At 42.7% G+C, this 20,229-nt stretch overlaps 1 protein-coding gene across 1 annotated transcript in view; it reads left to right on the top strand.

Moving 5' to 3' along the window:
* The first annotated feature begins 583 nt into the window (after positions 1-583).
* LOC106602440 (calmin) overlaps positions 584-20,229 on the top strand; it is a 40,723-nt gene continuing 21,077 nt past the window's right edge. Inside the window, exon 1 of the mRNA XM_014195086.2 lies at positions 584-1,289. Coding sequence (XP_014050561.2) covers positions 1,199-1,289 — 91 coding nt within the window. The 5' untranslated portion in view covers positions 584-1,198. The remainder of the gene's footprint in view (positions 1,290-20,229) is intronic.

Below are 20,229 nucleotides of genomic sequence, written 5' to 3'. Positions count from 1 at the left end.
GTAGGAAATAGGGTGAGTCTTTGATCCAAATGACCACTGAATGTAGTGGACTCTTTCCTCCCCTCAAGGTGGGATAAAGGTTATTTTTACATTTCAGAATGTTCATAAGCTCCTCATGTGGCTTCATATTTCTATTTTCCTCATATGCTTGATCAAAGGGGGCATGCAGATTAAACGAACAGTGGCACAGTCAGTAGTCCTGTAATGTATTGCACTTGCAAGCCACCGACATAGGCTACAGTAGGCCTACATTTGTTCCTGTACTAGTTTGTATAGGCTACAGTAGTAGGCTTAGGGCTAATTAACTGGCCAACATTCCTTACACCTGTTGGACATCTCCTTTATAGTGCCCATCTCCTTTTATAGCAGGTTCTACTCAACATTTTCCTTGATGGCGAGTGAAATGAAAATGAGAGGTAGTTGTTTGAATGAGAGAGGTATTGAGTACAGGATATAATGCAGTACCATACGGGTGGCGCCCATGCTCGTTTAGTGCTGATGCGCTATATAATTGTAGCGTTGTGGTCCATCAGTTGTTTTGTAACATAAACGTACTCTACCGGCAGAAGAAAATGTTTATTATTATCTCGGTCAGGGAATCATATTAATGCGCAGTGCAATTATAACATAATGCAATTATGTTTATAGCGGGAACGGTCTATCTATGGTCCTATTCATAGCCATTCTGAGAACCATATCAGTCCTTTTCTCTCTTTCTGAGCTGAGACTGGCTCTCCTTTCCTCGACTATACAGTGGCGGGATGGTGGGTATACACTGTAAGCTACAACAGCCCACCTCGAAAATATTATCCAGGTGCTGTTATTTCCCTTCCTCTTTCCTTGTAGTTTGGTCATCTGTACCATTTCCCGCGTCCTCGCTTTGCGCCGTAGTGCTATGTGGGTGCTTTCTACGTCACCAGGGGGAAACTCAACGAAAACAATGATCCTTCGCCAGAAACCGCATCTACGGAATAGATTTAGAGTAGGTTAGACCTCCTCTATGCTATTGCCTACCCCACTCATGGCTCAGCGTCCGGCGACCGCCACAATAGCCAGCTAGACAAGGGTAGAAAGAAGGGGGATACATAGGGTTGCTATCTCAATCGCCTCCAGATCACACGGGACTGGATGTAGCTTAATAACTCTGTTTTTTTTATATCGAAGTCCAGACTGCAACTTTCCCCAGGGTACCGTCCTGATGGCTGGACACGAGTGGGAGTATAAGGACTGGTTCGAACGGGAGGAATTTATCGGACAGATCAGCGACATCCGAGTGCAGAATCTTCAAGGTATGTGGGGCAACGGTGGCTACCATGTGAAATAGAATGGAACCACTGCGTTCATTAGGCTGTATGTTAAAAGCTTTGCATTGGTTGGTTAGATTGAATCGGGGGACCCATAGTAAGTCAACCTCATCCGAATACCTTTCATGGTTGTAAAAACAAAAAAAAAGGTTTGTAAACATTGTGCCGGTGCCATGCACAGACGGCTGAAGTTTGAACTTTCTGGGGTTTGTATTTTACCTCACTCCGTCCGCGGCTATTGTTGATCTCATGTCTCTCATCTAATTTCATCAAATCAGTTCGCGACGTGTAGGAATCTGAAAAGGAAAGGGAGAAAATGTGACAATGGTGATAAACCGAAGACGGCTATGCACCACTAGAAACCTCTAAGATAGGGAGACCATGTTTTTTTTAATTGCAGACAATACACTTTCAATGAGGGGGCAGAAAATAATTTCTTGCTAATTTACAGCTGCGTGTCTGTAAAACTTCTGGAGCTACAAAGTTGCACGTCAAATCAAATAATAATTTGTCACATGCTCCGAATACAACAGGTGTAGACATTACCGTGAAATGCTTACTTACAAGACCTTAACCACTATGTAATTCAAGAAATAGAGTTAAGAAAACATTTACTAAACAAAATCAGGTAAAAAAATGAAATAAAAAGTACAAAAAAAAAAAAAAACTATACCGTGGCTATATACAGGTGGTACCGAGTCAATGTGCAGGGGTACATTTTAGTCGATGTAATTTGTACATGTAGGTAGGGGTAAAGTGGCTATAGATAGAAGCTGTTAAGGAGCCTTTTGGACCTAGACCTGGCACTCCAGTACCGCTTATCTTGCGGTAACAGAGAGAACAGTCTATGACTTGGGTGACTGGAGTCTTTGACAATTTTTTAGTCCTTCCTCTGACACTGCCTAGTATATAGGTCCTGGATGGCAGGAAGCTTGGCCCCAGTGATGTACTGGGCTGTACGCACTACCCTCTGTAGCACCTTACGGTCTGATGCCGAGCAGTTGCCATACCAGGCGGTGATGCAACCGGTCAGGATGCTCTCGATGGTGCAGCTGTAGAACTTTTTGAGGATCTGGGGACCCATGCCAAATCTTTTCAGTCTGCTGAGGAGGAAAAGGTGTTGTTGTGCCCTCTTCAGGACTGTGTTTGGACCATGATAGTTTGTTGGTGATGTGGACACCAAGGAACTACAGCCCCGTCGATGTGAATGGGGGCGTGTTCAGCCCTCCTTTTCCTGTCGTCCATGATCAGCTCCTTTGTCTTGCTCACATTGTTGCATGTGACATTGTCACTTCTCTTCACCCTGATGCTTCTGACAGTTTCCCTGTGGTGTCAGTCTGAGTCAGTAGCCTATAGCCTGCCCTACGGTAGCCTAGTCTGTAATGACTAGGCTATGTGCAGTGAATAAACAACAATTGGGCAGCAAAGTGGAAAAAATGTATTTAATGAGTGTTGAGAATGAGAGCTTTGTCTCAGTCTCCAGAGGACGGATCACACATTAACTGAGGCCTCCGCAATGGACATACACACACACACACACACACACACACACACACACACACACACACACACACACACACACACACACACACACACACACACACACACACACACACACACACACACACATTTCTCCAGACAGACATATGAGCCTTCAAACACACTTTGTGGCTGCTATAGCCTGCCAAGTGCTTTTCCCTGTAGCCAGATTGAGCCGTCCACTACAACAAACCATATGTCTGTCTCTGTGGTTCACCTAGTAGTGCATTGAAATAAATGTAAAACGGTCTGATAATGCATAAGATATGTAAGACGTGTTGGATTGTGTGTGTGTGTGTGTGTGTGTGTGTGTGTGTGTGTGTGTGTGTGTGTGTGTGTGTGTGTGTGTGTGTGTGTGTGTGTGTAATGCACACGTTATAGGCCTATGCATTATATCCATGAAGAAGAACCTAAGACATGCTCTTGACATTTGAAGTGTGAAATGGTACATGAGGAGGGGTACCTGTACCTGTACCTGTTCTGCTCTGGTTCTGTCAAGCATCTGGGGTTGCTCCCCCCAGCTCTCTGTCTTTTTATCTTCCCCACTTTCTCTCTCCTTCCCTCTCATAACACCAACTGGTTTGACACTTCCATCTGATGACTAGCTGGCCCTGGAGGCTTTGTGGTTGGAAGAAAACATACTGAGGAGAAGCCAGTGCATTAAAACAATGCTCTGAAGGGCCTTACATAACTAATACTCTCTCACCCATCAGAGAAAAGAGCATTGTCCTCCCCCCTCTCGTTCTGTCTCTGCATTAGAGCGCTGAAATCTCAGAACTGTACGTACACACACACACACACACACACACACACACACACACACACACACACACACACACACACACACACACACACACACACACACACACACACACTAAGGATCTACCATGGTCCACATACACCAACACAGTCATGAAGAGGGCACGACACACGCCTCTTCCCCCCCAGGAGACTGAAAAGATTTGGCATGGGCCCTCAGATCCTCAAAAAGTGCTACAGCTGCACCATTGAGAACATCTTAACTGGCTGCTTCACAGTACATCACTGGGGTCAAAGGTCCCTGCCATCCAGAACCTCTATACCAGGCAGTGTCAGAAGAACGCCCTAAAAATTGTCAAAGACTCCGGCCACCCAAGTCACTTTTTTGATTCATCACATACGCTGCTCCTACTGTTTATTATCGGTCACTTTATTCCTAGTTATATGTACATACAGTTGAAGTGAGAAGTTTACATACACTTAGGTTGGTGTCATTAAAACTCGTTTTTCAACCACTCCACAAATTTCTTGTTATCAAACTATAGTTTTGGCAAGTTGGTTAGGACATCTACTTTGTGCGTGACACAAGTCATTTTTTCAACAATTGTTTACAGACAGATTATTTCACTTATAATTCACTGTATCACAATTCCAGTGGGTCAGAAGTTTACACACACTAAGTTGACTGTGCCTTTAAACAGCTTGGAAAATTCCAGAAAATTATGTCATGGCTTTAGAAGCTTCTGATAGGCTAATTGACATCTTTTGAGTCAATTGGAGGTGTACTTGTGGATGTATTTCAAAAGAAATCAGCCAAGACCTCAGAAAATAATTGTAGACCTCCACAAGTCTAGTTCATCCTTGGGAGCAATTTCCAAATGCCTGAGGGTACCACGTTCATCTGTACAAACAACAGTATGCAAGTATAAACACCGTGGGACCACGCAGCCATCATACTGCTCAGGAAGGAGACGCTTTCTGTCTCCTAGAGATGAACCTACTTTAGTGCGAAAAGTGCAAGTCAATCCCAGAACAACAGCAAAGGACCTTGTGTAGATGCTGGAGGAAACAGGTACAAAAGTATCTATATCCACAGTAAAACAAGTCCTATATCGACATAACCTGAAAGGCCGCTCAGCAAGGAAGAAGCCACTGCTCCAAAACCGCCATAAAAAAGCCAGACTACAGTTTGCAACTGCACATGGGGACAAAGATCGTACTTTTTGGAGAAATGTCCTCTGGTCTGATGAAACCAAAAAGAACTGTTTGGCCATAATGACCATAGTTATGTTTGGAGGAAAAAGGGGGAGGCTTGCAAGCCGAAGAACACCATCCCAAACGTGAAGCACGGGGGTGTCAGTTTCATGTTGTGGGGGTGCTTTGCTGAGGCAGGGACTGGTGCACTTTACAAAATAGATGGCATCATGAGGAAGGGAAATTATGTGGATATATTGAAGCAACATCTCAAGACATCAGTCAGGAAGTTAAAGCTTGGTCGCAAATGGATCTTTCAAATGGACAATGACCCCAAGCATACTTCCAAAGTTGTGGCAAAATGGATTAAGGACAACAAAGTCAAGGTATTGGAGTGGCCATCACAAAGCCCTGACCTCAGTCCTATAGAAAATTTGTGGGCACAACTGAAAAAGTGTGTGCGAGCAAGGAGGCCTACAAACCTGACTCAGTTACACCAGCTCTGTCAGGAGGAATAGGCCACAATTCACCCAACTTATTGTGGGAAGCTTGTGGAAGGCAACCTGAAACGTTTGACCCAAGTTAAACAATTTAAGGGCAATGCTACCAAATACTTAGTTGAGTGTATGTAAACTTCTGACCCACTGGGAATGTGATGAAAGAAATAAAAGCTGAAAGAAATCATTCACTCTACTATTTTTCTGCCATTTCACATTCCTAAAATAAAGTGGTGATCCTAACTGACCTAAGACAGGGAATTTTAACTAGGATTAAATGTCAGGAATTGTAAAAACTGAGTTTAAATGTATTTGGCCAAGGTGTATGTAAACTTCCGACTTCAACTGTATCTACCTCAATTACCTCATACCCCTGCACATTGACTCGGTACAGGTACCCCGTGTATATAGCCAAGTTATCATTACACCATTGTGTATTTATTATTACTTTTATTATTATGTTTTTAGATTCATTATTTGTTATTATTTTCTTTTTTCTTTCTCTCTGCATTGTTGGGAAGGGCCCATTAGTAAGCATTTCACTGTTATTCTACACCTGTTTACGAAGCATGTGACAAAAACAATTTGACTTGATTTGACCCCGAGAGGCTCCCAGCTCATTGAGATGCTCATGGACCTCTTTCTGAGCTGGTGGGTAGTAGTGCTGTTCTCTGTACTGACCTGAAGCATCTTTCATCTGAAACACTCAACTCATCAGTAGTTTACAGAGAAGAATGACTACTGAAACGTCTCAACTGCCTGCAGTATATAGGGAATAGGGTGCCATTTGGGATGCAGGCAGTGGCTGGAGGAATGTGTCTCTGAGCTCAGCGTGAATAAATGGGGCATAAAAGAGTTAATCAATATCGGACATGTTGTGCTGGACAAAGGTCGTAGTAGCTGAGCTCTAGGTCACTAGCACGGTTCAGGAGTGCATGTGTGTGTCTTTTTTGTGTACGTGGACACACCTGCTGCTAAGTAGAGAGACCATCCGGCAACAGCAGTGTGTACACTCTACCTTTAGGGACTGGACATCTGTTGAAATATTTTATGAAAGTCCTCCACTGAACGGAGCCTTCTGCTGATGCCATACAGTACCTCACAAAATGCTCAAACAAGCTAGAACCGCTGAGCCAGAGTGAAAGTCTGCAGTCACTGCTGCGGTGGACTTGACTTTCTACTCGGAGAGAGAGAGCGAGAAGGCTTTTCTTCTAAAGCCCAGTGACAGAACAGATTTTCACACGATGTGTGGGGCGAGGAACTGCCTCAAACACTCACACTTATTTGAATGTGATGTTCTTGAACGCTCACCAGGCCAGTCGAGTCCCCCACATCTCAGCACTTATTCAACACAGAGTGACTAAGGGGGAGAGGCTGAGCACACACTGTGCCGCTTCCCTCACATTCTGGTATGAGTTTGAGGAGGGTAGGGTATAGAGAGAGATGGGGGTGGAGGCTAAAGGACAATGGTCTCTTCTCTTTTACTCACCCCCTGGCTTATTATAATTTTTGTTCCTCCTATATTCTGTGGTGGTACTCAGTCAAGGCAAGTAAACTAGCTCAGATGTCCTCTTGATTCAGAACAAATTCAATGTCTCTTTGATTCTCCCCCTGAAGCCCCCCATGTTTATTCAACTATACTGAAATCGTTGGTGAGACACACGAAATGCATTGAGTAATCACTATCAATGCACGCCATCCATCGCAGTGTTTGGATAACCTAACAGCAGTACAACCTTACATTACTGGTTGTGTTCCAAATGGAACCCTATTCACTATATAGTGCACTACTTTTGACCGGGGCCCATAGTGCACTACTTTCGACCAGAGCCCTATCTATGGAATAGGGTACCATTTGGTTTCCATACGTTGTGCATGACCATCACTGACCTTCAGCTTGGTTTTGTCTTGGACAGAGCCATTATATTGCAGTATAAAAAGGAAACCAACTCAGATTAAATCAGTGCAGAGGATTTTGATATTGCTCTGTATTATTGCAGCCTATCCTGTCTGCCTGTACAGAGTGAACTTCATACAGTATTCAGACATTATCATGCAGTATTCATTTGCTTAGACAGTTCTGCTGCTGCCTTCGCCTTCGCCTCCTCATCTCTTTCTCTCTTTTTCTCTCTCTCTCGCTCCCATCCACTCTGAGCCTCTATGTAAAACCGTGGGATCCGCTGTGGGTAAAAGAAAATCAGAATTAAGGTCATGTGCACTCTCTCTCTCTTACAATGCAGTTCTTGGAAGCACAGGAGAAAGAACCACTTTCATCCCCCCTGCTCCTCCTCCACCCGCTCGTTATTCGAGGATTGCCTAGCTGCATGGTTCTCCAGAGCATCACTGATGTAGCGAGGTTCCGGGAGGCCGTAGATGTACAGCAGTAGACTTCTGAGTTCTGACGTCTATATTTAGTCTATTTACCACTTTCTCTTAGTAGCATGCATGAGGGGCTGACTTCCCTGACATGTACCAAGTGTGTGTAGTGTGTGTGTGTTGGAAAATATGCAGCTGAGAGCTAGAAGCCTGCGCAACAGAGCTATTATGTAAGCCGTGTTAACCCTGTCATATCTGGATACAGTAGCATACTGTTGCTGACATGTACTAAGCGTGTGTGTGTAATATGTGTGTGTGCATGTTAGGGCTGGGTTGACACCAGTATCCCGATACTCATTAGTATCGTGGCAAGGAAATAAAACACGAAGCGAATTCACATTGATTCATTTTCCAACTATACAATATTTTACATACAGAAGGTTTTTTAAAGGACCAAAGAGTTAGATCTGATTCGTGTTTTCATTTTTGCAATGGAAAAGATATTGCAATACTGCTAGCGCATGTGTGTGTAGTACAGAGGTTCAGTAGCATACTGTCGCCGTAGCAGCCAGACAGTGAATGTGGAGTGTATCAAATATGGACGATTGCATCACTATTGCAAAGTCTCAGTGACATGCAAGAGGGGGAACGATGTTATTGTGAACTGAATACTGAATAAACTCAACTGAATGGTGTCTGTATCTTTGAAGAAGCGAGTATAATGTGGACAACACTGTCCTCATAGCGGTGGTTGTCTAATGGGCAGAGATATTGCTATGGCTAGACCAACAGTTCCAGGATGATGGTCGATCCAAGTCAATTGTTCTTATTTTATCTTGAGTGATGATAAGTCTAAAGTTACAGTTTATGCTTCAAAAAGTACTCCTTTTGTAGGAGGCCCATTTTCCACTCTAAAAATACCATGGCGCCTTTTAAAAGGTCAACGGTTATATTGTCAAATAAACCTGTGGAGAGAGAGAGTGACGTACACGGGGTGAGTTCACTCTACTCTTTGTCTGAGGTCTGTATAAGTGCCAGTTTTATTAGATGCAGGTGTTTCTACCAATGGGCTGAAGAAAGAAACGGTCCAACAGAACTTTGAATAAGTAACTCTCATGGATTGCAGTGATGATGACAAATCAGGGCTGTGCTCTCTCTGCCTACAGCTCTGTTTTTATAAATAGCAATGATTGTTGTTCTCAGGTTGATCTGTAGCTGTCAGGGTAAGGTAATCAGTAACCAGATTTCTATCCAACCTTTTTATGCGAGTAAAGTACATGTGGGGGAAAAAATGTAATGACAGGCCAGATGGAAACAGAACATTTGTCGGTAAACTTTCAAATGTCGACAAAACAAAATACGCTAGACAAGATGGGATCTTTATGTGTCGGTAAAATGTATTAATCAAGAAATGTCAATGGAAATGCTTTTACGCATGTTGTGGGGTCCTCCCACTACGACTCGTGGGGAAAGTTTGCAGTTTATTAGGATACAGATTCAGTCATTTATGAAGAACTTCACAGGGTGGTGAAAGTGTCAGGTGATGAGCCTGATACTCCTTTGCAATAAATATCGAGGGTCTTACTCTTGTGGCATGATCATTGATGCTTGTCTGCCGTTTGACAAATAAAAATAATATCGCTCTTTTGTCTATAATAATGTAACATAGACGCTGGGAGTCGAGAAGCAGGTGCAGGTGGTAAGTTTAATTAATATAACAAGTAACATGGAACGATACAATGTAGGAGTAGCGTCTAGACATGAACAACAGAAACAATACTGCCTGGGGAAAGAACCTAAGGGAGTGCCAGATAAAGGGGTGGTAATGAGTGAGGTAATAGAGTCCAGGTGTGCCTAATGATGAAGCGCAGGTGCGTGTAATGATGAATGCCAGGTGCGAGTAATGATGGTCCCCAGGATCGGTGGTTAGTAAACCGGCGACGTCGAATGCTGGAGGGGAGGAGTAGACGCGACAAAGAATCTCATCATGTAGGCTATACCCGCTGTTGGCTACAGCACACATGCCAGTACTAGAGTGGTATCGCTATAAAACACAACCTTTTTTTGTAAGAAAACCATCAGTAGAGTTGAAAATGCGATGGAAACCCATTTAACTTCTATTTGTAATTGGGGGGGGGGGTTAACCGTTCATTTTATTTTTATGTACACTACGTCATCACACAGTCTTTTATCCCAAACAAGTCAATTTGAAGGAAACACATCTCTGATGGGAAAATGCGCATATTGTTTTTATGCAGATCTTTCTTTTTATTTGCATGAAAGTCTGTCACTAATTGCATGGAAACCTAGCTAGTGAGTAGGTATGATCGGAGGAAAGAAAAACAAACACATGAAGGATCTTTTTCATTCCTTCTTCTTTTCACCAAGTTATGCTCTCCTTGCATATGATCTGATTTGAACTTCACTTTTAAAGTTTTATGAAGGCATTGCTAATCTATAGTGCACTATATTTGGGAAGACAAAACAAATATTTTTTCCCCCTTCATATTTTTTACCAAAGATGACTCCTTCCACCTGATCCCCCCGAAGTTATTCATGATTTGAACTTCACTTTTCATGTAGGTTACATGAATGTCATTACTACATAATTACTGATGCGGCAAAGATTTAGCATGGGCCCTCAGATCCTCAAAAAGTTATACAGCTGCACCATTGAGAGCATCTTGACTGGCTGCATCACCGCTTGGTATGGCAACTGCTTAGTATCCGACCGCAAGGCGCTGTAGAGGATAGTGCGTACGGCCCAGTACATCACTGACCGACCTTCATGTCTTAAAGTAATGATGGACTGCTGTTTCTCTGCTTATTTGAGCTGTTCTTGACATAATATGGACTCTTTTACCAAATAGGGCTATCTTCTGTATACCACCCCTACCTTGTCACAACACAACTGATTGGCACAAGCGCATTAAGAAGGAAAGAATTTCTACAAATGTACTTTTAAGAAGGCACACCTGTTAATTGAAATGCATTCCAGGTGACTACCTCATAAAGCTGGTTGAGATAATGCCAAGAGTGTGCAAAGCTGTCATGATTTGTTTAACACTTTTTTGGTTAATACATGATTCCATATGTGTTATTTCATAGTTTTGATGTCTTCAATATTATTCTACAATCTAGAAAATAGTCAAAATTAAGAAAAACCCTTGAATGAGTAGGTGTGTCCAAACTTTTGACTGGTACTGTATATATATAACATTTGAACCCAAATTCACCCTAACTGATCTGTATATGAGCAAACAGCACAGTGCATACAATAAGCATAGGCTACGTTGGTTTTGGTTCAAAATGCGGTGTCACGACTTCTGCCGAAGTCGATGCCCCTCCTTGCTCGGGTGGTGCTCGGCGGTCGACGTCACCAGTCTTCTAGCCATCATTGATCAGTTTTTCATTTTCCATTGGTTTTGTCTTGTCTTCCTACATACCTGGTTCCAATCCCATTCATTACATGTTGTGCATTTAACCCTCTGTTTTCCCTCATGTCCTTGTCGGGGATTGTTTGTGAGTTATGTGCGCGTGTATTTTACCCATGTTATTTGTGTACTTTGGTTTTGGAGTTTGTTTTTTGTTAATTAAAATACTCCAGTTTAACCAAGTTGGTTTCTCCTGCGCCTGACTTCCCTGCCACCTACAAACACGACTGACATGCGGACTAGATTTGAATCTTTTTGGTCTAGTTTAGTGGAAGCTTGTCTTTTGTATCTTTGTGACTGTACTTATTTTGTTTAGATATTTAGTCTGTTTGGAATGAGGAAGATGCAGCCTGTGACATCAGCACGTCTTTTCTTTATCTTCTCAAACTATTCAATTGCCAGGGCACAGCTCTTATTGTGAAACTGTGAGTGAGAGTGTCATTCCAGTTTATCTAATGTGTTGTGGTATGCCGTTAAGTAGTAAGTCTTGTGCAAGACTCATGTATGGGCTTGTGTCAATTGAGAACGGTTGACTAAATCAGTCAGTGGCTCTCTCCTCAGGGACCCCCAGCTGTTCCAGAGCTGCCACACCTGATTCAACTACCGTAAATTCCAGACTATAAGCCGCAACTTTTTTCCCAGACTTTGAACCTCGCGGCTTAAACAATGAAGCGGCTAATATATGGATTTTTCACGCTTTCAATTTTGTTTCTCCAAAAAAACATATTCTGTGACGTGCTCAGTTTTTTGGCGGCATGAAGCTTTCATTAGACCAATGAAATTGCCGAACGGTTTACGGTCAAACTACTTTTTTGTTTACTGTTTAGATTAAATCGAGCGCTCTCAAACTTCCCATCATTCTGATTATGGTAGTCATTTTGTCACTCTCATCATGGCAAAGACACGGAGAAATGCATATGATGCAACTTTCAAGTTGAAGGCGATTGATCTGGCTGTTGGAAAAGGAAATAGAGCTACTGCACGGGAGCTTGGTCTTAATGAGTCGATGATAAGACGTTGGAAACAGCAGCGTGAGGAATTGACTCAGTGCAAAAAGACAACTAAAGCTTACTGCTAATTTTTTATTTTTTGTTACAAACTGTGTTTCGTTAAAGCCTATTTATTTTTGTTACAAGCCGTGTTTTGTTAATGCCTGTGTAAAGTTCATTTGTTTCAATGTACCGGTAGGCACCTGCGGCTTATAGACATGTGCGGCTTATTTATGTTCAAAATATATATATTTTTTTTATTCAGTGGGTGCGGCTTATATCCAGGTGCGCTTAATAGTCCGGAAATTACGGTAGTCAGTTAACACAATAATATCAGCTACGGAATTTTACAATATAATATGGCTGACCAGAATAGGTTCTATAAAGAACCATAAAAAAGGGTTCTACATAGCCCCAAAAAGGGTTGTATCCATAGTGGAACCCTTTTTTGGTGTTTCTTTATAGACCCTTAGGAAAGGGTTCTTTATAGCGCCATACAGGAACCATTTTGAATCTTATGAGCATTGTTCTTTACAGACCCTTCAAAAAAGGGTTCAATATAGCACCAAAAAAGGTTTCGCTAAGGTAACAACAAGCCAAAGAACCCTTATCTGGTACTACAATATTTAGAACCATTTTTTGGGGATGTGTAGCTTTGACCTCACAAACACACTGGCTGAGTCCCAAATGGAAGTCACATTTAGATGCAATACAAAATCCTGGAATTGTTTGCATATGGAAATGCTTCAGTGAGTGAGAGTGTTTTGGTTTCCCGGTATTGTCCATGTTGGATTCCCGGCACTCGCATTTAGGTAAGGTTTGAACAGAGGCTGTGTCCCAAATGGCACCCTAGTAGATGTGTACTACATAGGGGAATACGGTGCCTTTTGAGACACCGACAAACTCACTTAACCCACATTATAAATGGCCCTTCCTTTCCTGTCAGGAATGACCTTCAACTACAGAATATGTTTAGTAATGTAAACGCAATTCCCTTAAAATGCCATGCAGACCTGTAGTTCTGCTGGGTGGGGGGTTTAGACTGAATCCAACCATGTTGGACCAGCTACCTCAAGGAAGAACGCATGCCTTTCTGGTATGTAGAGTGATTGTGAAACATATGCAAATACTAGATAAGGTGAAGGAAGGAGTGAACACACTTTTTAGTTCAAGTATAGTTTAGGTTCACAGGTCTCTGTCTCACCCATCTAATAATTGGTGATATCTAATCACTCCACTCCTCTCTCCTTTTATAATGGTGTGAATGGCTGAGTTTATAGGGCCAAAAAAGAACCTGATTGATCTTGGCTCTGTGACAATGAATCTGCACCAAGAATCACAATGAATGTATCCCACACTTACTGCTGATTTGTTTGCTGTATTAGTGGTTGTAGTTCAGAAGATGTAGTTATTCTTCAGATTAAGTAGGCTAAATGTTGATTTCCCGGCTGTCAATTATGCAAGCAAAGGCAGCATTAATTCACAGTATATGCAGAAACTGGTCTGCAAGATCACATCCCTGGATTTGTTTGTGTAGCCTATGCATGTGTACATGAATGTGTACACAGTGTGTGTCTGTGTGTGTGTGAGAGAGTAACAACACTTTTAGAAGGATAGATAAGGAAATTGATTTCACAAACCTCTGTTAGAACTATTGGTTACCTGTCAAATAATGTTGAATCACGCTTGGAAAGAATCAAAACGTTATTCTTCTTTTCTATTCGCTAATTTTCCCCAGTGGAGGCATGCAGACAACAAATGAACACTTCCTCTTGAGTCATGTTCGGTTACATAAGTGTGCTTCATCAAAAATGTCTGCAACCCTTTCTTCTAAAGGGGCCATCTGGGATTGGTACAGTACATCAATTTTTGACTTTTAAATGAATGCTATATAGCCATTGACTCGAGTGACCGCTTTGTTGTTTTTCGAATCCCAGATTGCCCCTTTTAAGGTGTGAGCTGAGGTATTTTTTATGACACTGGACTGTTTCTATTGTAATCATACGCTGTTGGGAATAGTTATTTGTATCCCGTTATCTTCTTATAGGAAAATACATACGCTGCATTTATATTGGCTAATCCCAAACATGTAGAATAAGACAAAGTCATTTTTCAATTAGACGTGGATGGCGAGGCCTATATAGAACATGGAAAGGCACTCTTAAATGTGAACTAAAGAAAAGGGATATTATAAACCCCAGCAACTCTTCTAGTTATATAACCCCTTTGGTTAAAGAGTAGGACACCAGCAGCAGTGTCTTTAGGGAAGCCTCTATCATGGCAGTTTTTGTTTTAATATTTTAATATAAGATGAGCTCCACTTTGTTTAGCACAGTTGTATTGTTACTCTACACAGTGCAGAACGCAACGGCAGTAATGTGATGACTCCAAACCAACCCACTGGGCACAGACGTCAGTTCATCGTTTAGTTTTACATTTGAAATCAACAAAATATTTCACAGTCTCATTGGATTTAGGGTGAAAGTTGGGTGAAAAAAATACGAAATTCCCTTATGTTGATGACTTTTTGCAAATCCAATCAGTTTTCCATGTTGTTTCAACGTCATCACATTGAAATGTTGTTGTTGAAATGATGTGGAAACAACGTTGATTCAACCAGTTTTTGCCCAGAGGGGACCTCATCTTAATGCAAAGCAACATAAATCAACAGCAGTGATATATTGAGGGAGGGTGAACCCAGCACCCACTCATCCAGCGTATTTCATTTCGTCCTTCTTCCTGTAGATTTATCCAGCACATTTATTTCATCTTTCTCGCCTACTTTCAAAAGGATTCTGCACTTTCTGTTCCTTCCGACTGTTCTGAGGTGCGTAGGAGGTGGTGCCAGGCAGGCAGTCAACCATGGCTTCTTCCCGAAATGGCACCCTATTCACCCTATGCCCCCATAGGGCTCTGGTCAAATGCAGTTCACTATATAGGGAATAGGGTGCCATTTGGTTTGAGATGCACCCCAGGACATCTGGAGACATTCTGTTACCCAGGTAGGAAGATTCCTGTACCCCCTCCTCCCCGTGTTTTTCCTCCTTGTCTTCACAGCCTCTAATTGGCAGGCAGTGAGGCAGAACTCTGGAGAGGCGCTAGCTGCCCACAGGATTGCCCCCAGAATTGCCCCCAATCAGACTTTGTTTTGTTTATTAGTGGTAATTACTCTCAGATGGAGAAATGGGACTGTTTGTCATATGGTGTACTTTGTTGGTGTGTTGTTGTTGTTGTTGTTGTTGTTGTTGTTGGTGTATCTATTGTACAGACTCCAATTGTCAGTGAAGGGAGTTATGTTGCTGAAAAAGGATGTCAGTATTGGATGAGATACTTTTCTCTTAGGCCGGGATTCAATCCGATCGCACTTTGTCGACAATGCACCATTTAGAGTTAATTTTCCGGTTTAGCCATCATATGCAGCATTCACCATGAATGCGGGGACAAAGCTGCATCACCGACAAAGCGCGATCGGATTGAATCCCAGCCTTAGTCTCTTACACTTGTTTTTGCACACTTCCCTACTGCAGATTATTTTGATATGTTTACATCCAGAGTGTTGATGCAGAGTTTGGTCGACTCTCAGCTCTCACATCTACTGTTTGTTCCTTTAAATGAGTGGATAATCACATGAACAGTAAGTGAATTTGCACTGCAAAGAGACACTAACTATAAAGCCTAGAAGAAGTGCCTTAATCAGCGCACAGCTAGTATATACGGATCTGTGTCAGTGTCATTATACACATCTAGCATGTACAGATCTGTGTTCAATAAAAGCACTGAGCTAATTGGCTCCTAATGATATTTGTTCAGTCCTACAGGGTTGTCCCTTCTCTGTTCGACTCTCTGAGATGGTATAAAAGAGTAACATTACGCCCGCGTACCAAATGGCACCCTATTTCCTGCATAGTGCACTACTTTTGACTAGAGACCTACGGGCCCCGGTCAAAAGTTGTGCGTTATATATGGAATAGTGTGCCATTTGGGACGCTGTTGTAATGGTAATCAGATCATTCATATCCCCGTGAAAGGCTTTCTCTACCACATGGTTGAGGAGTCTCAGACTTGCTCCCCCACTCTTTGCATGGCAAGCAAATGAGAGCGGCCTCACTGCTCACACCGAGTCTGGGATTTTGTCTAGAGCCAGTGCCAACACACTGAGACAAAATAGAGAAAAAGGGGGTATAGAATAGAATATGTACGTCTGGTTGACAACTTACTATATCCCATTTCGTTATATGATAATATAGCTTTATTAGATTGCAATCATATGATTTTCTCTGCTTCTCTAGACAGTGCTGCTTCAGTTTCTCCTCGATACTGAGTTAAATCCGATCAATCCTAACAATGGAAATGAGTATCAACGGCAGCAGCAGTAATATGTAGTAATGTTTGGTCTGCCTTCGAAACTAACAATAGCCTAGATAAGATTAGGAAAGATAGAGTGCATAGAGAATTGCTTGTCACACTGTACACACTGACACGTCAACATTCACAGTAAGCTTGTATTCAACATGCCAGTCAGACAAGAGGTACCGGTCCTTGGCAGTGTCCCAAATGGCACATTATTCCCTACAATGTGCACTACTTTCTACAGATGAAAAATAGTGCACTATATAGGGAATAGGCTACCATTTTGGATGTATCCCTCCTGTCAGTCAGTGTGGCCTTATTTCCACAGAGAGAATGACCTCATCTTTAATGGCAGTGCAGCCAGAGAGCTGAAATAATGACACCCCTCTGCATTCACCTGTGCTAATCAGGATGTGACATCATCCATGTATAGAGTATGTATCCTATTCATTGTGCTCTTACCTTCTGAGACAGAGAGGGAAAACCAAAACAAGACCACTGAGAACATTGTGTTCACGTAAACTAGTGCTAGTCTACGGATTAAAGTTAGAGTTGGCCTCTCTGTGGTCACTAAAGAACCCATGGCACTTATCGCAAGAGTATGGGTGTTAACCCCGATGTCCCGGATACATTCCCAATCTGGCCCATACCATCATGGCCACCTAATCATCCCCAGCTTCAAATTGGCTCATTCATCCCGTCTCTTCTCCCCTGTAACTATTCCCCAGGTTGCTGCTGTAAAAAAGAATGTGTTATCAGTCAAATAAAGGTCATATTTTAATAACACTCCCCCCACCCCTTACCATACTAGAATGGGGACCTTCCATGTGACTGCTGTTCTAAGGACAGACCCCACCAAGGCTTTCCAAGAAATGTAAACTACTGTGTTGTACTGTGTCTATAATAGAAAACACCTCACCAGAGCTGACCCTAACTCTGCTCTTTCAGGAAAAAAAGCTTTGACTCAGCATCCTGCATTGTTCCCAGTACAGAACCTGACCTCAACACTAGACTGACTTACTAACTCCATGCTCTGGCTTTACAGCGTTATCTCACAGTACGGTGTGGTGGGAGAAGAAACAACATAATCGTAAATTCCTCTATTTCCACCCCTGAGTTCAAATGTCAGGGGCTCCTGAACACATAGCTCTTGTAAGGCAGTGTCCATATTTGCCTGTGGACTGTTGGAGGCTTTCATTGAATGGAAGACATCTGGAATTGACACATGTTGGTGGGCTAACAGACAGATTCCCTGGAGAGTAGGGCCTGATTATACAAGCCATTTGACAGATTGTCCCCAGACTGTCCCTAACAGGCAATGTTTCAACCAGCCGAGCCCACACTCCCCCGGACTTCTCTCCGGCACGGCACTTGTTAGTATTCAAGAAGTGTAACCCTTTTGTGTCGTAGGAATCTGAGTCAGACACATCGCTGTGACAGAGAGCGAGAGAGAGAAAGAAAAAAGAGGGGATCATTCTTTTCCATGTAGGCCTGTCTCTCATTGCCAAGACGTTAGGTGTCATTCCCTTTATTCAGCACTGTGCTGTCCACACATTCGTGGGGACGGAAAAATAAACGAACGGTCTGGTTAGGAATTCTAGGCGCACAGCCACACACATGCTATAAATCACCACCAGCGCACAATGGTACACATTCACAGCAACACACACACTCCAACAGACTGAGGTATCCGAGTGGGTCCGGATGCAGCGTGCCATAGTAAGTCTCTCTGTAGAGCCCTCCGATCTGACGATACGTGCACCTTTCTATTTGGCCCAGGCTCTGTTATTCCTAAGAGAAACCAGTGCAGCGTTTTGGATAATGTACCTGGAAAATGAGATCAACAGTTATGGATGGCCACGGTTATTAATATGTCCAGTGGGCAGTTGGGTTTTCAGACGTTTTATTTAACTAGCCTTTCATGACGTGGGCATTTTCTCACATTGGCTAATTGACTACAGAAATGACTATCCTCATCACAGGGGAGGTGTACGTGTCATGTACACTACTGTTCAAAAGTTTGGGGTCACTTAGAAATGTCCTTGTTTTTGAAAGAAAAGCAATTTTTTTTGTCCATTTAAAATAACATCAAATTGATCAGAAATACAGTGTAGACATTGTTAATGTTGTAAATGACTATTGTAGCTGAAAACAGCTGATTTTTTTAAATAGAATATCTACATAGGCGTACAGAGGCCCATTATCAGCAACCATCACTCCTGTGTTCCAATGGCACGTTGTGTTAGCTAATTCAAGATGATCATTTTAAAAGGCTAATTGATCGTTAGAAAACCCTTTTGCAATTATGTTAGCACAGCTGAAAGCTGTTGTTCTGATTAAAGAAGCAATAAAACTGGCCTTCTTTAGACTAGTTGAGTATCTGGAGCATCAGCATTTGTGGGTTCGATTACAGGCTCAAAATGGGCAGAAACAAATAACGTTCTTCTGAAACTCATCAGTCTATTCTTGTTCTGAGAAATGAAGGCTATTCCATGCGAGAAATTGCCAAGAAACTGAAGATCTTGTACAACGCTGTGTACTACTCCCTTCACAGAACAGCGCAAACTGGCTCTAACCAGAATAGAAAGAGGAGTGGGAGGCCCCGGTGCACAACTGAGCAAGAAGACAAGTACATTAGAGTGTCTAGTTTGAGAAACAGATGCCTCACAAGTCCTCAACTGGCGGCTTCATTAAATAGTACCCGCAAAACACCAGTCTCAATGTCAACGGTGAAGAGGCGACTCCGGGATGCTGGCCTTCTAGGCAGAGTTCCTCTGTCCAGTGTCTGTGTTCTTTGGCCCCCTTTAATCTTTTATTTTTATTGGCCAGTCTGAGATATGTTTTTTTCTTTGCAACTCTGCCTAGAAGGCCAGCATCCCGGAGTCGCCTCTTCACTGTTGATGTTGAGACTGGTGTTTTGCGAGTACTATTTCATGAAGCTGCCAATTGAGGACTTATGAGGAGTCTCAACATTTTCATAGACCATGAACAAAGAGGATACAATAGAATAGAACAGTCTCATAGAATGTAAACATTAGTTTATGATGACTAATAGTCTTATAAGCGTAGTGTGATACTACAAACAGAAATACATGGAGAGTACATTGTTCATCTCTTGGGTTTCTCTCCTGACTGAAGCTCTTTCTCAGAGCAAGAGCAGGAGCCTGCTTTTACTTTTTCTTGTGTGTGTGTGTGTGCCACTTTTTTTCTGTGTCTGCATGTCTCTGCCTGATAGTGTGTGTGAAGTGTCTCTGTGTGTGTCTATGTGTATGTGTGGCAGTGTGTCTGTTATTGTGTCCGTCTGTGTGTGTATAGGGCATGTCGCTATAATGAGGGGGCCATTTCCCAGCACTCCAGCGCCAGCAACCAGCCAGCAACCATAAAGACACAAAGAGCCTAGCTGCTCTGGTCTGGGCCAGAGGCTGGGTCTGGGTGACAGCTTTGAGCATTCAGCTGTGAAAAAAGAGAGAGAGAGAGAGAGAGAGAGAGAGAGAGAGAGAGAGGGAGCGAGCAAGGGAGAAAGAGAGTGAGAGAGAGAGAGCGCACATTGCCAAGGCTGAGAGTGAGGCCTACTCAGGGCCCAGTGATAGCAGCAAGGAACACTGTCCAAACTCCAGATGAAACTTTGTTTGGATGTGAGGACTAGCAGTACTTCTGTGTCTCAGCTGGAGTCAGCTGTGTGTGTTTTACTCAATGGGGTGAAGGAACTCCTACATCTCTGAGTAAATGCCTCATTTCAGAACAAACATACACCAGAGGAATGAAGAGATGACCCCATGCTGAGAATTGCCTGGTGGCTGGTCAGGGCAAATGAGGTTGTCATGAACATCAATGGTATTTAGAGAAT

The sequence above is a fragment of the Salmo salar genome, chromosome ssa01 (genome assembly GCF_905237065.1).
Source record: "Salmo salar chromosome ssa01, Ssal_v3.1, whole genome shotgun sequence".
Lineage (NCBI taxonomy): Eukaryota > Metazoa > Chordata > Actinopteri > Salmoniformes > Salmonidae > Salmo > Salmo salar.
The sequence above is the reverse complement of the archived record's forward strand: the minus strand, read 5'-3'. Positions and strand labels throughout refer to the sequence as shown.